This window comes from Notamacropus eugenii, chromosome 6 (assembly GCF_028372415.1).
Source record: "Notamacropus eugenii isolate mMacEug1 chromosome 6, mMacEug1.pri_v2, whole genome shotgun sequence".
NCBI lineage: Eukaryota > Metazoa > Chordata > Mammalia > Diprotodontia > Macropodidae > Notamacropus > Notamacropus eugenii.
Genome location: NC_092877.1, coordinates 53148593 through 53171716, shown reverse-complemented (window position 1 = coordinate 53171716; position 23124 = coordinate 53148593). Strand labels below are relative to the sequence as shown.

General features: G+C 36.6%; 1 protein-coding gene across 3 annotated transcripts in view; it reads right to left on the bottom strand.

Moving 5' to 3' along the window:
• Positions 1-23124, bottom strand: part of GRK4 (G protein-coupled receptor kinase 4) — a 135939-nt gene that overhangs the window by 59786 nt on the left and 53029 nt on the right. For 2 of the 3 annotated variants that reach the window (XM_072620066.1, XM_072620067.1), the window contains exons 3-4: positions 8498-8610; positions 3447-3524 (exon numbers count right to left, since the gene is read on the bottom strand). In XM_072620066.1, the coding sequence (XP_072476167.1) occupies positions 3447-3524; positions 8498-8610 (191 nt within the window). The remainder of the gene's footprint in view (positions 1-3446; positions 3525-8497; positions 8611-23124) is intronic. The other variant, XM_072620068.1, reaches the window with a different exon arrangement.

Below are 23124 nucleotides of genomic sequence, written 5' to 3'. Positions count from 1 at the left end.
TCTCATTGGGACTATTCTAACAGCTTCCTAACTGGATGAAATTACATTTGGAACATCACCATCTATCCAGTCAACCAGTTTTACAACTTCTATTGTGTTCATCTCATTTCCCTTACCACAAATATACAATTAGTGGCCAAATCTTGTCATTTTTACTTCTGAAATATCTTTTGCATCTCTCCCCTTCTTTCTACACCCTCAGTCAACAATCTCCCTTATCTCTTCTCCCCTAGACTAGCACAATGGCTGCCTAAAAGTGTCCTTGTTAGAACTGGAAAACTTATTCATTGCTGGTGGAGCTATGAGCTAATCCAACCATTCTGGAGAGCAATTTGGAACTATGCCCAAAGGGCTACAAAAATGTGCATACCCTTTGACCCAGTAATACTGCTTCTAGGACTGTATCCTCAAGAGATCATAGAAATAAGAAAGGGTCCTAAGTGCACAAAAATATTTATAGCATCTCTCTTTGTGGTGGCCAAGAACTGGAAATAGAGGGGATGCCTCAATTGGGGAATGGCTGAACAAGTTGTGGCATATGAATGGAATGGAATACTATTGTGCTATAAGAAATGATGAACAAGAAGACTTCAGAGAGGGCTGGAAAGCCTCATATAAACTGATGTTGAGTGAAAGGAGGAGAACCAGGAGATCATTGTACACAATAACACCCATAGTGTGTGAGGAATTTTTCTTGTAGACTTTGCCCTTTCACAGCAATGCAAGGACCTAAAACATTTCCAAAGGACTCTGGGGGCAAAACACCTTCCACATCCAGAGAAAGAACCGTGGAAATGGAACGCAGAATGAAGCAGAATTTTTTTCTCTTGTCGTTTTGTTTTGTTTGTTTTTTTCTCATGGTTTCTCCCATTCATTTTAATTCCTCTTTGCAACATTGTTAGGGGTGTAAGCTCAGTTTTCACGTGGACAGTCTGGGGCAAGTAAAAGTGAGGACCTCTAAACCTCAGAGTTCTCACGAAGCCCCCCAGGGAACAGCTGGCTATCTTGTGTATTTCCACCTCTTCTCAGTTGGAACCTTGCTGGAGAGAGCATCCCACCCTTGAGATTGGCCTGTGGTCTGAGCACACCTGTTGTTGACTAGCTAGGGGCTGAGAGCAGGCACGGTATTCACATGCAAACTATGCGGCTGGGAGAGCTTAAGGCGCACAGGAAAGCCTGAAGGCACTCTTCCCGCTGAGGGGCCCTTGGAGGGAAGAGGGTCCCCCCCTCTTCCGCTCCCATCCTCTTGCTGTATGATCCTTGCCCCTTGGGAGGAGGAGGATTCCTCTCTCCTGAGGAAGAATTCACCCTGCACATGTAACCAAGACCCTGAATAAAGCCTAACCCTTGTTCGACTCTGGAAAGTCTCTTCTCTCAATACGTTTATCGGGTTGACCTCCGAAGACCAGTGAAAAGGTAAGACTCGGGTAGCCCTTTGGCCTCTAGGCCGAACACAACATGACTAATATGAAAATGTGTATAGAACCCACATAAGATTGCATGCTGTCTCAGGGAGGGATGGGAGAGGGAAGGGGAGAAAATCTAAGACTTATGGAAGTGACTGTAGAAAACTGAAAACAAATAAATTAATTTAAAAAAGTAAAAGTGTACTTTCTTCAAGACTCTCCCCACTCTAATCTGTCTTCCTCCCAGCTCGAAAGCAAAAGCACAGGCTTGTCTGCTCCCTCCCCAATAAAATCCACTGGTTTCCTATTAACTCTAGAAACTAATATTATTTCATATTTATCCCTTTATCTCAATTTTTGTGAGTTTTATAATGCACATAATCATTAGTATAGAAGGATGTATATATCATTTATATATTAGTGAACTCAAAATTTTTTGTTGATTGAGGTAAGTAATCAAAAAGGTTTTAAGGCTGCTGCCCTAAACCATAAATACCCTTCCCACTGGTCTTGCCTCCAGTGTTTTTCAGCCCTCCCCCCAATCTATTCTACATACAAAATGAGATTAACCTTTCTACAAAACTATAAGTTTTTTCTATAAGTTCACATTATCAAACTGCTTAAAAATTTAAATGTCTTAGCCTGGCAGTCAAGTACCTTCAGGAACAGATCTCAACCTGTCTTCTGAACCTTATCATCACTAGGCACCTTCCAGAGCCCTCCACTATTGTGGTAAATCTCCCCACCTTCTCTATTGCTGTGCTTTTGTTCTCCTACCTTCTCCCTTTCTGCTGTCCCCCACCCCCATTTTTCTCTAGCTCTGCACTTCTTACTTCCCAGCTCAAGTGCTGCCACCTCTAAGAAGCCTTCCCAAACCACAACACTAGCATGCACCCCTTTGTGACAATGATCACTCACTGTAGAGCAGGAAGAAACAATGAATGGACAGTCAGATGATCCACAGGAGTTTCTAGTGCTCCCATTGTTTGACCTTGGACAAGTCAATGAATCTCTCCAAGGCTTGGTTTTCTCACTTTTAGGATGACAGCCATAACTCCACAGGAAGGCAATATACTCTGAGCTACAGGACTTGGGGTAAGAAGCCTTGGTTTGAGTCTTGGCTCCAATACTTGCCTCTGAGCCTCAGCTTCCTCATTTGTGAAATGGGTATAAGAACACTTACACTATCTACTTCATAGGATTATTCCAATAAAAGAACTTTGGAAACCCCAAAGCACTATGGGAACTGTTATTTTTAGTTACCTAATTATAAGCTCCTTGAGGGCAGGGCACTTTTATTATTTTTTCAATTATCTATAAGAACTATTATTAGGTAACACATTTACACACAGAGCAGTTAGATGACACAGTGGAGAGAGTGCCCAGGACCGGAGTCAAGAAGACTCATCTTCCTGAGTCCAAATCTGGCTTCAGATACTTACTAGCTGTGTGATCCTGGGAAATCACTTGACCTTGTTTGCCAAAGTTTACTCATCTGTAAAATGAGCTAGAAAAGGCAAACCATTCCAGAATCTTTGTTAAGAAAACCCCCAATGGGTTCACAAAGAGTTGGACACAACTGAAATAACCAAACAGCAATAAATTTACATACATAACTAACCATAAATAATTGTGGTCATTATATCAGGTAGCACATTTTTAGCCTAAGAAAGTCATGATAAGGGAACTATGCCATACACATAGGAACAGAAAAGCTAGCTACAAGAATATGATAAAACAATGTACAAAACATAAAATCATCTACCAATAATGACTCAGTAAAAGCCTTAGCTAATTTCTAGTGAAACTAAATTAGAACAGGAGAACATTCTAAAAATTAAAAGTTTGTTCAGTGTGGGGAAAGATTTTCTTCTGACATTTTCCTTTAATCTAAGGGAAAAGCAAATTAATAATGTTGACATAATATTAACTTTGAACATCTTGCATTTTAATATGTTCCCTTGGAATCTCAAAAGCCTTAAGTTTGAATATGAAGAATAACAAGTTACAAATAATTATCAGCCAGAAAATAAAACATACCCCATTGTTGAAGTATGTGTCTAAAACCTTCAGAGCAGTGTCTCTTCGATTTTCATCTGAAGCCACCTCATATTCTGCCTAGGAAAGAAAAGTGGGGGAAAAGTCTATGCTTTATACATTAAAAAAAAACAACCCAAAATACATACCAACATATAGAAGAAACCATTCAAACCTAAACTGTGTGATTATTGCATTCAGTTAAGAGATGACAATCATTTTAGGTGTCTAAAATATGAGCTCTCCAGAATAAGGATACTGCTTCAGGAAGAATTCTGGAAAGTCCACAAAAGGGACCTCTGTCACTCACTATCTTGGCCATGATAGCCTCTGAAGTGGCTTAACATCTGACTTTCCTAAGGTCATAGGTCAAGAGCTGAAAGGGACATCCATGTCTACCTAGTGGAGCCCCCTCATGTTACAGATGAGGAAACTGAGCCCCAGACTGGTTAAGGGACTTACCCAAGGTCAGAGAGGTAGTAAGCCTTTGATTCCAGAGCTTTTTATTTCTACAATGCCATACTGCTTCCCTCAAAGGCTACTCATTATTACTATATGACTTGACAAAAGACAGTTCAAATCACTAGAGTCTGAACTTCACCTAGCCTTGGAGCTGAAGTCACTGTTACAAAAATGCCTTCTAGATTTCTTACTTCAATTTGTATCCTAGGGTGATTCAAAAAAAAGCTTCTGTGAGTTTTCTTAGCATCATGTTTATGTTCCATGACACGGAAGGCTGCTTCAGTGGTGGCTTACTTTCCCCAAACAGACTTTTCCAAACTGAATCAGGTGACAGTTAACAACCTAAGCAACCTGCTCAGTTTTCTGCACACTACAGACATTCAACAAATGCCACTTGTACTTCTTGTCAAAGGCTTAAATTACTCCTAAAGTGACTTTGAGGGACATTCATTTGAGGCAGGAGACTAAAAGTTTGGGTGACAGCTAGATCAAACATGGATCCATTCTTAATCTGACCACACTATCCAGTTCAAGGTTCAAAACAGAGAACTAGAGCTATTCAAATTAGAAGGGAACCACAGAAATCACATATAATTTATCCTTGTGTTGTCCAAAAAAACTTTCTGACAAACACTTCCCTCCCCAAGGTGGGGAAAGCGTCTACAACCATCTCCCTGTGTTACGACTCAACTTATACAACAGACATATTCCTTTACAAAGTTTGTAGCAAATTGAAGTTTTGTAAAATGAATCATCTGCCCATAGGCTTACATTTCAGAAATGCCTTTCTAACCAAAAATATTTAATTACAGATTACAATTAAGACTGTAGAAAATGCTTTTAAAGGCTATAAAAGAACAATATAATAAAAACTAATAATAGTACTTAAAAATGGATTTAATTGTGAATGCAACTACTGCAACAAAAGTAAGGAGGTAACAACTTGAAAAAACTCAAGGAAACCTATTGGCTGGGTAGAGGTAAAAGGGCCAGGATATTTTTCAAGGAAAATTTGAGAGTTATGACTACACAATAGCCCATGAGTTTCCAAAAGTTAACAGTCCCTTCTCTGCCCTGCAGACTAAACTAGAAGACTTTGCCCTTAAACATGACAGGTGTGCAACACTAAGTGTATTTAATTAGTCCTCTCTGAGTTGTTGGTGCATTCCTATCTGAGGGATAACCCTTTGATAAAGTTTTTTTCCTCTTCTAATGCCAAGTTAGTTGATGAAAATCCCCATAAAGAAAGGAACTATGCCTTATTTACCACTGCACCCCTTCTCCTTAGTACACAAGCCTGTTCATATAGGAGGTACTCTGAATATTGGTTAGATGAAGGAATACATAAATCAAATCTAAAATGTTATTGTAGGGATCAAATTACCTATTGCAAAACTCTAATGATTTGCAAATAAACCATTAAAGTTATCCTAATGGTCTTTAAACAAAGCCTATAGCTCATCTGTCCATCTATTGATCAAAGAGCAAATTAAAGGACCACCTGGTCCCATCCTTTAGAATCACTCCCTGTTATAGGCTTTTCTGTATATGGTAATCTTAAAGAGCATGGAGGCTGCTGGGTCAACAGTGTGTCCCTAATTCTCCAGGAAAGAAGTGAAATGTGACTTATTACCTTACTGAGCATTAATAATACATCCTGATTTCTACTGAATTATTTTCTATTTAAAGACTCCAAATCCTAGAATTGGAAGGGACCTCAGAGAGAATAAAAACTGTAAAGAATAAAAACTCACCCCCCACTCCAGGGGGAAAAAATTCCATCTACATCTGCATATCAGTATCTTCTCTGAAATTCAAGAGTTTCTGAGAGTAGCCTAGAGCACCCAGAGGTTAAGTAACTTGCTCAAGGTCATACAATCAAGCTTTATCAGAGGTGGAATTTGAAGCCAGGTCTTCCTCCTCTACAGATGGCTCTCTATCCATTCCTTGAGGCTGCCTCATGATGATTAAAAACAGAGTGGATCGTTTTTTGAAACAGTGAGTTTCCTGTCACAAGACATGTGAAAGCAAAGGATGAAAGATCACTTTTGTAGGGATTTATGGATGTAATTCATAGTTTTTGGGGCATGGGGGGGCAGGGGAAGGAACTGAACCAAATGAACAATGAGTTCTAGCTCTATAGTCTCCTATGATTCTATGTCACGTTAATCTCTCCACTAAAGTAGATCAGTTCCATAACTCTGAAAGGGCAGCAGTTGGTGTAAGGGAAAGAATGCTTTCTCAAAGGACCTACCACTGCTATTCACTATCTGTGTAACCTCAGGATAGGTCACTCCTTCACTTCTCTGGGTCTCACCATAAAGGGAGGGGGCTAACCTAGGTCATCTGCAGGTCTAAATCTATGATCCTGTAAATAAAGAAATAAATAGCTAGGTAAATAAATAGGTTAGTCCCTTGCCTGAAGGAGCCCATCGACAACACATCCCCAACAAACCCCCCCAGCCTCTGCTTGAACATTTTTGGTGCCTGGGAACTCACTACTCTCCAAGGCAGCTCATTCTACTTTTACACAGCTTTGGTTTTTAGGAAGTTCCTTCTTAAATTAAACTGCAATCTGCTCCCCTGTAATTTTCAGAAACAGTGTAGTATGGTAGAAAGAATTCTAGACTTCAACTAATTCTTATATGTCTATTTTAAGTTTTCTTCATCATCCTATCAGACCTTCCCTGGATACAATAAAGATTGTCAGGGTTCCTTATAACTCAACATATTCTGATAGAGTCTGACCAATACAATCATCATCCTTGACCTGGACATTTTATGCTTGTTAATATTACTTAAGATCCAATTAGCTTTTGGGAGGCTGCCATGGAAAACTGTTTATTCATTTTGAGCTTTCAGTCAACTTAAAATAGGTTCTTTTTCTATCTAGTCACCTCTCACTGACTATGTACAGTTTCATATTTGTTAGTCCTTCTCACTAACTAGATTGTGAACTCCTTCAGGACACTGATTAAGTCTTATATTTCTTCTGTGTCCCCCACAATACCTACCAAGGAGTGAGGCATATAATACATGCTCATTATACCGGAATCAGTCCTATCATAACCTTCTCCGAATTAACTGGACAAGTTCTGTTTTGATCACAGTATCTAGTGGTTTTCCCTTACTACTTGGTTTGAAATTTCTGACAAAATTTGACAAGATCTCTAGCAGACACCCAAGAGAATGCAAAGTAGTCTAGTGAGAAAATATGGGTAAGTGAGAGCATCCAGAGTTACAGCCAAAAGGAAACACTAGCATAGTAGTTTACTGTTACTTCAAAAGTGTAACAGTTTTATATCAATGTAAGTCTAAGCTAAGAATTTAGCTCTAAGGAAGACTAACACATTTCAATGCATATAGGAGGAGTTCAATAAACACTTCTTAGTTGATTGATACAGTCTGCAAAAGAAGATAAATACTAGGTTACACAAGAGTTACATCCACTGCCCACAATGAAGAAAGTCCTCTGGACAACTGCTCCTAGAAGTGACCATAAACCACTATTCTTAGTTCCATCTAAGTAAGTTTCAAGGTTTTGAAATCTTCTGCTTTTAAAGAGATCCTCAAACATGAGCAGAAAACTAGAATTTCTTTAGATGTATAAGGCACACCACCTACTACTAATCCAGTTGGGTCAGACAGGGTTAGGGTTACACCACGTTCCAAACTACAAATTAGCTATGCTTGGTTTAAGAAGAATGGAAGAGCCTTTCAGCAAAGGATGGTTTTTCTCCTACAAAGGCAATGAAATCATCCTTGAGAGTTAGTCAAAGGAACTAAGACTTCAATGATCTACTTAACTTTATAATCACCTAAGACAACTAGTAGTGAGGACTCCTTAGGTTTAATAAATTTCCCAATGCAGAGTCAGTACACTGACTACACTGTAAAATGTGGAGGAAATATGCCCCACTGAACCAATTCTCTATTTCTGCTGAATACCCTTTCCATGTGATTGTTGAGTAAGTTTTCTTTTGGCAAAGGTTATATTATCTACAAGTCTTATTTCATTCTGATATCAAGCCTGAACCACTGGACCACATGAGCCAGAATTTGTCTGCCACAAAAGGGCAACCACAGAAATTGTGAAACAAAGAACAGGTATACAAAGACATCTCTTAATAAGTGGCAAATTCTATTCAGCCTAACTGTGCCTCTCATAACATTATGTCTTTCATATCCTTTAGACTCAGTATATCAGAGGATTATGAATGTCTGACATCTGGGAAATGAAAAGATACTTTTCAGACAGCTAAAAGAGCAGTTCTTGGAATTTTAATTTCTCTCCAAATAAAATCAGCATAACAAAAATAAAACCAATAGGTCATTTAAAAGTTATCTAGGAGGGAGGTAACATGGGATATATTAAAATATAAGCTTTAATAATATATAGATTACAATTTTACACCAAAGAAATTTCTTTACCATGATAATTTGACTCCATGAAAACTGGCTCATTCACTCTTACATCAACGGTCAAGGGTAATTAAGAACTTGAAGTGATTTACTTTCTTTAATAGCATGTTCCTATTATCTTTTGAAAAATGTGACTAAGCAGTCAAGATACATTGGGATAAGTTGCTTACCACTGCATCCAGAAATTCAATGCATTTCTTAAGATCAAGCTTTGTATCACAGAACTGTCTAAAAAGTAGTCTTCCAATGGGCTGTTTGTCACAGAGACTGTTATAGTCCTTTTCTGAGTATAGAAAGAAAAAGTAAACAACTATTAGAAAGTACAAAGTGATTTTCTAAATTTTCGTTTACACTTGACATATGAAAGTCAAAACACTATTTGCAACTTTAATAATATTATACTCAACAATTTTTTAATAGAAAATAAAAGATTCACCCTCATGAATAAACATTTCAAATGATGGCAAAGATAATTCAGAAGAAGGAACATATGGCACATTTGTTTTCTTTTCAAGTCAACTCATTCTATCACCGAAAGAAAGCTGTATTTCAAAGCAGAGCTGGAGATGGGGCGGGGTGGGGTAGATTGTGGGGAAAGGGAAAAGAAGACCAGAACTTTAAAAAAAAAAGGGTTTTGCTTAATAAAGTAACTCCTAGCATTTATTTAATGTTTTCAATCTGGCAACACTTGTTACATACACTGTTTCATTTCAAAGAAGTTAAGCAACTTGATCACTGTCAACCAGATAGGGTCAGAGGTAGGATCTGAAGAGGTCTTCCTGAATTCAAGTCCAGAACTCTATGTCATAGTACCTCAAACACCTCACTCATCATAGAAAATGTACTGTCTATACTACCATTCCCTTACAACTGAGTATTCCCAATCATGATTAAGCTAGGAGTAAGAAAGAAGAACTGAGTTTCTCTTGTCTTCCAACTCAGTCTCTCTGCATATGATTTATACTTTCTACTGTTCACCTACGTGAAATGAGAAAATATTATACTCCTATACTATGCTATATTTGCATATCCTATGTATTCTATGTAACTGGTTGATATTTTGCCCTTGCTTAATCCTCCAAAATGATCTGTTTGAGGATATATGAATGTTAATTTTTGTTCTGGATCAAGAAGAATTAAAAAAAATGCTTAAAGTGACTAATGCATGAATTTAATTTTACCAATTAGATAAGTCAATCTGATAGGGAGAGTTTCCAATTTTAAATAAACACACATCTTTATTGTAAGAACACAAAAATAGAAGTACGTCTTCAAAATTATGCTTACAAAATGTTAACTCAAAGAAATGCCTTAATATAAGTGATTAGTAATTAATTTGCTCTTCATTACAAATATTCAAACTTTGCTCTCCTCCACAGTGAAAGAAAAAATTCCATTGCATCATCAAGTGGAAAATCAAAGTTCAAGTAATATGAAAAATTACTTAGCAGAAATTAGGAAAAAAATTCAAAGTCACTTTTGACATCATTATTTCTGTTACAATTGCTGTTTAAATGACATATACTAGCAGTTCTTCAATTACTGCATAAAACACTTAAAATACATTTGTTAGTAAATTGTGGAGTATGGGAATTCTATGAGCCACATTTTAAAAGTAGGGTCACACCTGGAATAAAAGTGGTCATTTAAGTTGTGAACTTTTTTTTAATATAAATCAAGGTTCAACAAATCTCCTGGGTACTAAAGAGGGTGAAAAATATATAAAAAATAATAAATACACTGCTGATGTAGGACATGGCTATCACTCTAGTTCAGGTCCTCACCTGAACTTACATTGGTCTCCTTGCCTCAAATTTCTCCCTAAAAGCTATGTGATTTTCCTCAAGTAGATGTCTGATCGGGTCACCCCCTTACTCAATAAACTCCAGTGAATACCTAATATATATCAACATCTTTGTTAACGTAATATAAGCTCTTCGTAACTTCGCTCCTTCCTGTTTCCCATTTTTGTATACTTTGTTTCCTTCCATGCTCCCTCCAAATCCAGTTTACATTTACCTACTTGAGGTTTCTATCTAACATTCTATCTCCTAAATCCCTGTATTAGAAATGGTGATTCCTCATCATGTTTTTCTTCCTCATCTTTGCCTCACAGTGTTCCTTTGTGTCATTGTTGTTTAGTCACTTCATTGGCATTGGACTCTTCATAACCCCATTTGGAGTTTTTCTTGGAAAAGATGCTAGATGGGTTTGCCATTTCCTTCTCCAATTCATTTTACATTTGAGGAAACTGAGGCAAACAGGGTGAAGTGATTTGTCCTGGGTCCTCCTTACTCCAGGTCTGGTGTTCTATTCATTGAGCCACCTAGCTGCCTTTTAGACTGAATGTCTGGCTTCCTTCAGTTCAAATCTGCCTTTTCCAGGAAGCCTGTTCTAGTTTCCTGTGAGATGCCAGTGCCTTCCCCTCTGAAAACACTTCCCATCTACTCTGTATATATCTTGTATATACCTAGTTGTTAACATGTTGTCGCCATTACAATGTGAGTTCACTGTGGGCAAGGACTGTTGTTTTCCCTTTTGTTTCATCCCTAGTGCTTAGAACCATGACTGAATAAGTGATGAATAAATGCTTTTTTACTGATTGATACTTTTTATTTATTTATTTTTTTTACTGAAGTCTAGGGAAGACAAGCTCTATTCCAGAGCATCCTCAAATGAAATCTTACTAAAAGTGATGCCTCAATTAATCAATCATCTGAGAAGGCTACTCCTACATAAATGAAATTAGCTGTGTAAAAGGGAAAAAAAGTCTAGAAATCTTGAGTAGAGATGCTTGATGCAGGGGGCTACAAATAACAAAAACATGTGTTGTCTGGCACGTGAATGCAGTTCCTATTACTTAGGAGGCTGCAGCCAGTGAACTTGTTTGAGCTCAAATTTCTGCACTACAGTAAGCATAGCTCTAACATAGTGATCCTCCTGGGAATAGGAGGAGGGGCAAAATTGCCCAAGTTCGAAATGGAAGTCAGAGCTTCTGTTAAGATCAGCTCAAGACTACACATCTAAGCTGGGTGAGATTGCCTCAAAAAAATAAGAAAAAAACCCACATAAGTATCCTTATCCATTTAGAACTGTAGGATTTAGAGTTGAATGGGACTTTAGAACAAAGTACCCCTCCAAATGAAAGCAAAATGAAAGCCTACTCAAGGCAAAATTGTTAAATTACCTACATTCTCACCTGAAAATGTTGATATCTTGAATTTCAAGTTCTAAGATTTCTTCTCTAATCACCTTCTCTTGCCCTTTATTTTCTTCTATAGCCTCCATCCTCATGAACTTGGACATAATACCCTCCCATAACCAGGAATTTCTCAGTTCTCTGTTATTTTCCCAGTTCCTCAACTCTTTCTGGTCTCTGTTCTTCTCTGTTCACAGTCTTAACTCTAATTAAATAAGTCACTGTCATCCATCCTCGGCTACTGGTCTTGCCTTATCTCCTCCTTCAATGCTTAACTTTTAGAAAGAATCTATATTTAATGCCTCCACTTTACTTCTGCCTACTTCTGAACCCCTTGCAATGTGGTTTCCAATTTCACCACTCTACTGAAATTGCCTCCTCCAACTCAGCAATGATCTTTTAACTAATAAATCCAACAACCTGCTCAGTTCATCCTTCTCCTCCTTGATTTTTCCCCAAGTACTTTACACTACTGAGTACCTTCTCTATACTACATACTCTCTCCTTTTTTGCTCCAGGAACAGCTTTTTCAGCTTTACCTGACTGATTGGTCCTGAATCTCTAGAGATTCATAGTCTTTCTTCTACCCTTTCATTTGGTATATCTCCTGAGACTACACTGAGTCTCTGTCTCTTTTCTCTAAACTCACTTCACTGAAGTGAAGTCAAGATGGCAGAAAAAAGGCAGGGACTTACCTAACACTCTCTCAAACTCCTCCAAATACCTTTAAACAGTGCCTCAAAACAAATTCTAGAGTGGCAGAACTCACAAAAGGACAGAGTGAAACAATTTTTCAGCCTAAGACAACTTAGAAGGTTGGCAGGAAATGTCCACTGCACCAAGGTGAGAGTGAAGTATAATCTAGTTTAGGCCATACCAGTAAGCAGCCAAAAAGAAACAATTCAAAATGTAGCAGTTTCAACATTAAAGAGGGCAAAAGAGCTAGGACTACAACCAAGAATCACCTACCCAGAAAACTGAGTATAACTTTTTAGGGGGAAAAAGATGAACATTCAATGAAATAGAGGATTTTCAAGTATTCCTGATGAAAAGACCAGAGCTGAACAGAAAATCTGACTTTCAAAGACAAGACTCAAACATAAAAAGGTAAACAGGAAAGAGAAATCATAAGGGATTCAATAAAGTTAAACTGTTTAAATTCCTACATGGAAAAATAACTTGTAACTAAAACCCTGTAATCTTCTAACTAAAACTTTCTCATTATTAGGAAAGTTAGAAGGAGTATACATAAACAGAAAACAAAGGTGTGAGCTGAATATGATGGGATGACCATCTAAAAAAATAAAATTAAGGAGTAAGAAAGAAGAATGTACTGGGAGAAGAGGAAAGAGAGAAGTAAAATGGGGCAAATTATCTGACACAAAAGAGATTTTACAGTAGAAGGGAAGATGAGGGGAAACAGGGAGAGAGGGAGAAGTGAATATTATTCTCATCAGAATTGGCTCAAAGAAGGAATAACATACAAACTCAGTTGGGTGTAGAAATCTATCTTACTCTACAGGAAAGTAGGAGAGGAAAACAGGGCTGATATAAAGGAGGGAAGATTAGAGGAGGTGAAAGTCAGAAATAAAACACTGCACAATGGACAGGAAGAAAGGACAGAGAGAATAGGATAAACAGGAAAAATAGGATGGAGGAAAATACATAGCTGGTAATCATTACTGTGAAAAAAATTTTTACAGCAAGTTTCTCTGATAAAGACCTCATTTCTCAAATAAAAAGAATGAGTCAAATTTATAGAAATAAAAGCCATTAGTCAATTGATAAATGGTCAAAAAACATAAACAGGCACTTTTCAGACAAATTAAAGTTATCTATTCTCACATGTAAAAATGCTCTAAATCACTATTGACTAGAGAAATGTGAATTAAAACATCTCTGAGCTACCACCACACCAATCAGATATGACAGAAAAGAAAAATGACAAATGTTAGAGGGGATGTGGGAAAATTGAAACATTAATACACTACTGATGAAGTTGTATACTGATTCAACCATTCTGAAAAACAATCTGTAACTATATCCAAAGGGTTGTAAAACCATACTTACCCTTCGACCAAACAATATCTCTACTATATCTGTATCCCAAAGAGATAAAAAACAAAAGGAAAAGGACCTATATGGACAAAAATATTTATAGCAGCTCTTTTAGTGGTGGCAAAGAATCAGAAATTGAGGGGATGTCCATCATCTGGGGAATGGCTGAACAAACTGTTGTATATGATTGTGATAGAATACTATTGCCCTATAAGAAAAAATGAACCATATGCCCTCAGAAAAACCTGCAAAGACTTACATGAACGGATACAAAGTGAAATGAGAAGAAGCAGGAGACTGTCATACACAGTAACAGCAATATTGTATGATGATCTACTGTGACTAACTTAGCTATTCTCAACAATAAGTCATCCAAGACACAATTCTGAAGGACTTATAAAGAAAGGTGCTGTCTACCTCCAGGAAAAGAACAAGTGGAACCTGAATGCAGACTGAAGATACTTTTTTCTTTACTTTATTTTTATTGGGGTTTTGTTTTGTTTTTTGGTCTGTGTTTCTTTCACAGCATGACTTACATGGAAATGTGTTTTGCACATAACCTATGTCAAATTGCTTTCCTTCTCAATGGCAGGGGGTGAGGAAGAGAGAATTTGGAACTCAAAATTTAAAAAAGAATGTTAAAATTGTTTTTACATGTAACTGGGAAAAAAGAAAACATCAAATTACACTCACTTTTTCTGGTAACCTCATCTACTTCCAGGAGTACAATTATCACAACAAACTGGAAGGCAAATACCTATTGTCTCAACTATGATAACCACTGAATAGAGTCAATCCATTGTGCTACACTGCCTGAACATATCTACTGGGTTGCCTGATCATCTTTTATTGCAACACACATGATGAACATTAATGAAAAGACCAATTGTAGCTCATATGTCAGCATTTATTATAGAAGATGAATTAAAGAAATTCTATTCACAATTGATCCTCCAAATCAGACAGACATACATTTTGATGATTGATGACTTTAAATCAAAGGTGGGCACAGGGAAAAGATGATAAAAAGTATTCTGGAAAACATGACTCAGGTCACTTGTACAATTTACATCAGAAGCCCTACATCAAAATATTATCAACACTTCCATTCAAGATGGGCAGATAAGGGGGGCGGTGGAGCCAAGACTGGACTTTCTATAGTGCTCCTGCCAAGCCTAGTCAAATACCTGTAAAAAATGTCTCTAAACAAGTTCTGGAGCTGCAGAACCCACAGAATGATGGAGTGAACTAAGCTCCAGCCCAAGACAGCCTGGAAGGTTGCTGAGAAGTGTCTATTGCTCCATGGTGGGAGCAGAGTGCAGCCCAGTGTGGGACATGCCAGCACAGAGGGGACCTGAGCAGACCTTGAGGAGCCTGAATCTCTTGCACCTGTGACAGTTTCGAGACTTCAGGACCCCAAAATGCTGAGGACAAATTGCAAGGTCACTGGGAAAAGCCTGTGGGACCAGTGCTGGAGAGTGGAGTGATCTGGCACCAGCCCCAGTGTGGTAGAGGCAGGGAGAGGGCTCAGCAGCCACAGTAGCAGCAGGGGCAGCTGTTGTCACTGTTTCTGGAGTTTTGGGTCCACAGACTGTGGGGGAGGGATTTAGTGGCTGACAGTACACATCCCTATCCCCACTGGAAGCAGAGAATTGCTTTGACAAAGAGTTCAAAAGTCAAGTAAATGGCTGGGAAAATGAGCAAAAACCAGAAAAAGAATCAGACCACAGAATATTACTTTGGTGACAAGGACAACTGAAGCATGCAAACAGAAGATAACAAAGTCAAAGCTCCTCCATTCAAAGCCTCCAAGAAAAATATCAATGGGTCTCAGGCCATGGAAGAACTCAAAAAAGATTCTGAAAATCAAGTAAGAGAAATAGAGCTAAAATTGGGAAAGAAATGAGAGTGATGCAAAAAAAATCATGAAAAACAAATCAACTGCTTGCTAAAGGAGACCCAAAAAAATGCTGAAGAAAATAACACTTTAAAAATAGACTAAACTAAATGGCAAAAGAGAGCCAAAAAGCCAATGAGGAGAAGAATGCCCTAAAAAGCAAAATTGGCCAGATGGAAAAGGAGATCCAAAAGCTCACTGAAGAAAATAATTCCTTAAAGATTAGAATGGAGCAGATGGAAGCTAATAACTTTATGAAAGATCAAGAAATTATAAAACAAAACCAAAGGAATGAAAAATAGCAGACAGTGTGAAATATCTCATTGGAAAATAGATCCAGGAGAGACTGGGCTACCTGAAAGCTGTGATTAAAAAAAAAGAGCCTAGGCATCATCTTTCATGAAATTATCAAGGAAAACTGCTCTGATATTCTAGAACCAGAGGGTAAAATAAATATTGAAAGAATCCACTGACCACCTCCTGAAGGAGGTCTGAAAAGAACACTCCTAGGAATACTGTAGTCAAATTCCAGAGATCTCAGGTCAAAGAGAAAATATTGCCAAGCAGCCAGAAAGAAACAATTTGAGTATTGTGGAAATACAATCAGGATAACACAAGATCTAGCAGCTTCTAAAGTAAGGGATCAAAGGGCTTGGAATATGGTGGTCCAGAAGTCAAAGGAGCTAGGATTAAAACCAAGAATCACCTATCCAGCAAAACTGAGCATAACACTTCAGGCGAAAAAATGGTTATTCAATGAAATACAGGACTTTCAAGCATTCTTGATGAAAACACCAGAGTTGAATAGAAAATCTGACTTTCAAACACAAGAATCAAGAGAAGTATGAAAAGGTAAACAGGAAAGAGAAATCATAGAGGACTTACTAAAATTGAACTGTTTACATTCCTACATGGAAAGATAATATTTGTAACTCTTGAGAATTTTCTCAGTATTTGGGTAGTTGGAGGGATTATATACATATAAATAGAGTGGCACAGGGTAAGTTGAATAGGAAGGGATGATATCTAAAAAAAATAAAATTAAGGGGTGAGAGAGGAATATATTGGGAGGAGAATGTGAGAAATGGAACAGGGCAAATTATCTCTCATAAAAGAGGCAAGAGAAAGCTTTTTCAGTGGAGGGGAAAAGGGGGGAGTTGAGAGGAAAAAGTGATGTTTACTCTCATCACATTTGGCTTAAGGAGGGAATAATACGCACACTCAATTTAGTATGAAAATCTATCTTACACTATAGGAAAGTAGGGGAGAAAGGAATAAGTGGAGTGGGGGGGATGATAGAAGGGAGGGCAAATGGGAGGAAGGGGTGATTGGAAGTAAACACTTTTGGGGAGGGACAAGATCAAAAGACAGTATAGAATAAATGGGGGGCAGGATAGACTGGAAAGAAATATAGTTAAGTCTTTTACAACATGACTTTTATGGAAGTCTTTTGCATAGCTACACATGTATAACCTATATTGAATTGCTTGCCTTCTCAGTGGGGATGTGTGGGGAGGGAGGAAGGGAGAGAAGTTGGAACTTAAAGTTTTAAAAATGAATGTTAAAAATTGTTTTTACATGCAACTGAGAAATAAGAAATACAGGTAATGGGTTATAGAAATCTATCTTGCCCTATAAGAAAATGGAAGAGATGGGGATAAGGGAAAGGAGCGGTGTGACAGAAGGGAGGGCAGATTGGGGGAAGGGGTAATCACAATGCACGGTATCTTGGGGTGGGGAAGGGAAAAGATGGGGAGAAAATTTGGAACTCAAAATCCTGTGGAGATGAATGTTGAAAACTAAAAATAAGCAAGTTAAAAAAACAAACAAACACTACCATCCAGCTGGAAGGTACTAGACAAAAGAATACATCATCATAAAAAAAAAGAAATATACCATATCTGAAAAGGCAGAAAAGATTACATGGGAGTCATACCAGAATAAACTATGTATATAATGAGACCATTCACAAATTAAAGGTCAAATGTCATTGTCAAATTAGAAGAAATAGAAATAAGATGGAATTAAAATCAACTGCAACAGTTTCAACTTGAACCATTCAAATGGGCCATCACTGACAAAAAGTAAGATTGATTAATTAGTTAATTTTGGTTATCACCATTTCCCATAGATATCGAATTTTAAAAGTAGCTACAATAACGGGAAAGACAAAAAAATTCCAGAAACTGCCTTTACCAGCAAAGACTTATTCTCCCTTCCCTGAAGAGATGCATGGCAGCCAGTTCAGAATAAAAAACACATTTAAAAAAGAAAAAAAATGACAATAAAACATGGTAAAAGATTATGAGCAGTATCACTTCATAAAATAGTAAAAAGTAATGGAAGTAAAAACAAGCTTGCAGAAAGCATGACATAAGGTTTAAATAAGTCATACTATCCTAAGAACATTCAGAAATGATATGGGCAGGAGCACAAATAGATAGAAAATGAAGTAAATTTGTCTGCCCTATTATGGTATTTTATTTTCATCATAGTAATAGAATGGTGAGAAGTAGACCATAACGCCTTAAACTCCCATGTTCTCTATAAGGAAGCATGATAGCATGTCAGAAGACAAAGTTGAGAAGGTTGGACAGACCTGACAAGTGCATATCAAGGAAATCGTACAGTACGAAGGCAATTCATACTAGAGATGATAATCATGAAAGCACTAAGAGGTTTTTTTTCTAAAATAATTTATCTCAGGGAGTGGAAGACAACAAATAATGGAACAAATTATGGATATTTCTCCAAAAAAAGTAACCAAGAGAACATTAACTACAATAATGTAGCACAAAAATGTCCATTTTCTCATTTTTTATTCTATCTTTGATGAAAATATGAGAAAGGAACAGTATTTGCCAAAGGATTTTTCCATAGGAGACTAGATCTTTACAGTAAACAATTCATTGAAAGATACAGAGAATATATGATTTTCCTTAATGTTAAACACATACAGCTTTGCATCTATGGAGGAAAATGTAGCCCCCTAAATTCTCTCTTCCTCCCCCGAATAAAGTCTCTCATGTATGTGAGGATCACATAAGATTTATTTCTTGATCAATGTAATCACAGGGAAACCTTTGTTCAGAGGCCAATTACTAATATTAAGTAATGCATAAACTAGGGAAATGTGTTTAATTAAAATGATACTATTGAAATTTAAAGATTTGATGCTACCAATCAACCTACCAAGAGGATGCTTTTCAGAGTTAGACAAAGTAAATTAATTTGTAGTAACAAAAGTTCTAGAATATCAAGGGAAATGAGAAAAAAGGAATAAAATAAGAGCAATTCCAATTCTCACATAATATTACAAAGCAGTAATCGTAAAAGCTTGATTACTTGTTTAAAAAAATGGATCAAAAGAACAACCTAGACAAGGATGAAATGGGAACAATTGTACTCAGAAATTCATTGTTTGATAAACCAGAAAACACATAAACTACCTTGGAAAGATCTTCCTATTTGGCAAGAATAGCTGAGAAAACTGGAAAAAAATTTGGCAAAAATTTGGTTTAGATTCCTGGGGTGGGGAAACTAGCATCTTCAAGGCCACACGTAGCCCTGTACCTCCTCAAATGTGGCCCTTTGACTGAATCCAAACTTCACTGAACAAATATCCTTAAAAAGAATCCGATTGTTAGTGTTATTATAATGACTGTCATCTCTAGTTTGAATTGCCTTGGTACAATTTCCTTGACATGTACTTGTCGGGTCTATCCAAACTTCTCAACTTTGTCTTCTGATCTGCTATCATGCTTCCTTATAAGTACATGGGAGCTTAAGACATTAGGTTCTAATTCTCACCATTCTTTTACTATGATGAAAATAAAATACCATAGTAATGCAGACAAATTTGCTTCATTTTCCATCTATTTATCCTCCTGCCCACATCATTTCTGAATGTTCTCAGGATGATATAACTTATTTAAACCTCATGTCATGCTTTCTATAAACTTGTTCCATGGTGAGCAGGGCACAAGGATATAAAGATATTGGAGGGTGAGGAGGCCCCAGATGCTAAGCGAAGTTCCAGGATGAGGCACTAATAAGGGCATGAATCTGAAGTCCAGAAAGTCAGGAACAAGACTATGTGGGGAATTAAGAATTCTACTGTAGATTTCAATATACACCAAAATGAACACCCTGCAGAAAAGTACTTCATGACCTAAAGTCTGTAAACTTATTTTTTTAATGTTTTGAAACAATATAATTGGTCTCCCTTACAATCCTCTGAGTTTTATGCATTAAGCTACACTGTTCTGGGAAGAGGTCCATAGGCTGTATCAGCCTATAACATATATCAAGGACCTTCACTGAAACAACAAAGGCTAAGAATGTCTGCTACAGAACTTGCCAACAGTATATGTACATCTGGGACAAACAATACAGATCCTAAACCAGAAACCATAATACAATCAAACTGTACATGTGGCTGGATCAAATAAGATAATATTTATAAAGCACTTAGCACAGTGTCAAGAACATAGTAGGTACTATATAAAATGTTTATTCCCTTCTATCCCCACCCATAATCTTAAAGCTCATACTGTAAAACAATTAAAAGATAGCTAGTACAGAAAGCTTTCACAAAGAACACCAGGGGGTAAATTTTTAACCAAAACAAGGGGTAAAAGCAATTTTAAAAGATAAAAACCTGCTTAATTACATGAAATTGAAAAGCTTTTTCCAAGAATAAAATTAATTCAACTAGAAAATGAAAGGAAGTGAGGGAAAAAAATCTTTCCATTATATATCACCATTAAAAGTCTGATTTCCAAGATAGTCAACTAAAAGAAACACATGACCAACTCATTTGTTAATATGTACATGTTCAAGTGATATGAACAAATCGCTCTCAAAAAATGCAAATTATTAGAAACCAAATGAGAGAATGCCAAAAACTATTAATAAAAGAAATGACCCCAAGATTTCACTTGATATTTAGCAAATTGGTAAAAATAACAAAAGATGAAAACCATGTATACTCTTCAGTGATAGAATGGTTAGGGGAAAGATAAGGACAGTAATGAATTGCTGGTACTATTCTAGAAAAAAATTTGCAATTACTCAAACAAATTTATTAAAATATCATATTTTCTGACTCAGAGGCTTCAGCAGTATACATATACTCCAAGGAGGTCAATGACGAAAGAAGGAAAGTCTCCTGTCCCCATATAAAACAAAATACTTATAGCACCATTTTTTGTAGAAGCAAAGTACTAGATACAAAGTAGATGCCCCATCAGTAGGAAAAGCAACTAAAGAAAGTTGTGGTAAATCAATGTAGTAGAAAGTTATTATGTTATAAGAAACAAGAAATAGGATGAATACAGGGAAGTATGGTGAGAGACACAAACTCACTGAGTACGAAAAGCTAAGGAAATAACAATTTATACAACTATAATAAAAATAACAACTAGCACTTATGTAGCATTTTGAGGTTTGCAAAGCACTTTACATGATCTCATTTGATTTTCACAAAAATTCTGTAAAGAAGGTGCCCCAAAATGGTTTCCCCATTTTACAGATAAGGAAACTGAAGCTGAGAGAGGTTAAGTGATGTGCCCACGTCACATAGCTAGTAAGTCCTAAAGGCAGGATTTGAACTCAGGTCTTCCTAACTCCAAGTCCAGTATTTCTATTTACTATACCACCCAGCTGTTTACAATGTAAATGGAAAAGAACAATATTCAATGACTTCAATTCAGAGGAGACTATAGAGGAAGATGGTCAACAAATACATTGGAAAACATGATTCAGAAATAAACAAAAGAACAAATTCTTATAAGCTAAGAAATATTTTCTTCAGGAAAACATCCAGTAGCTGCTGAACATGAATACCAAATAACAAAATGGACACATACATACATACATACACACACACACACACACACACACACACACAAATTCATTCTAAATGAAACTGGGAACAACTGGTCACTCTTATGGAAGCCATTTTTGAATCAGCTATGTACAGTCAGATCACTAACTTGTTATAACAAACATCAAAATCAACACCAAACTAGGCATGGAAATGAAGCAATTCAACTTGACCTATTTAAACGAGTTGTTGATGCCAAAAAAGAGGAAATAGGAAAAGCTTACTATGAGTCAACAATGGAGCAACATGACAGTAAATAAAATAAATCTGGGCTCTATTAACATCCTCAGAAAGTTATAAGTCATCAAACTTTGTCCTAGTCAGATCATATCTAGAGTACTATGTTCACTTCTAAGTATCACATTTTAGGAAAGGCACAAACTTTAGGGTGTTCAAAGAGGACTGGGGAAATAAATGGAAACTATGCCATATGGAGATTAGTGGAAATAATTTATAAAGGTTAGCCTAGAGAGGAGAGGACTTTCTAGAGGGGCCAAGGGAAAGACCATACTATTAATATCAAAATACATTACTGTATTTGAAAGGCTGCCATTTGAAGAGAGATTATAATTGCCTATAAGACTCCACAGGGCAGACAGAAGGAAGGCCCATGACCCAAGCAATAAAAACACAAATCTCATCTTGATATAATGAAAACTTTCCTTACAATCAGAACTAGCAGTAGAATGTATTGTCAAAAGGAAGCAGTGACTTACCCATCATCAGGAATGTGACAGAAAAGGCTGGATGGATGTTGTCAGAAGGGCTATAGAAGGTATTTTTGTTTAGGAATAGTTAGACTAGATGACCATGAGGTTCCTTTGAACTTTGTGATTATGTGATTCAATTAATTGGTGATTACAGAGAGTGTCTCAAAGGTCTTAGTACAGTTTAAGCTTTAATACATTTTAATAAAAATAAGATCTCATAACTTTAAGTTGCATCAAGATTTTTGGAGCACTCTGTATAATGGCCTTCTCATTGAATTCCTTTAAAACAAAATTCTCTTCAATACATTTGAAATATTGTTGATTTACAAAGATATGATTTACATAAAACTTTTAAAGCAATATCTGTAAGTTAGATAAGGCTATATACACATATCTTTATCATTAAGAATGAGCTGTCTGAAGGATTAAGAATGTTCAACAAAAATGTCAGCTTCAATATTTAGCCAATTAATCTATAGAGTAATATAGGGAAAACGTTATTGCTAACATATTTCCACTGTAAGCTAACAGCTAAAAAGCTTAAGATTATCAGGATAACTTCTTTGTTACAAAAAGTTGAGTGAACTGATTAGGAAATTATCATTTACAACTTCCCAAAATAAAAGCATGCAGAATCTACATAAGAGCAATATTTTCAAGTAAAGTCAAATACAAGCTAAGAAGAAAGCCCCAAAAAACAGAAAAAAGAAAGATTAAAAAATCCTCTCTATTACATTACTTAAAGTAGATATAATTTTCTTCTCATAAAAGGAGGGCAAATAAACCACCTATAACTAGGAATAGCTGTTCAGTTTTATTCATTGTGACAACTGCATAGAGAACATCCCTCTCATTTGCATGGATTAAAGCAAAGGGGATAAATGCTCAAAGAGTCAATACTGATTACTATTAACTATTATTTTTCTAAATGACTAGCAAATGAACTGGAAGTACATATCAAAATGACTCCATGCTCTAAATAAAACATAAATTTGTAATTCTAAGAATTTGTAAAAGGATTGCATAGATTAAAGAAAACACAAATA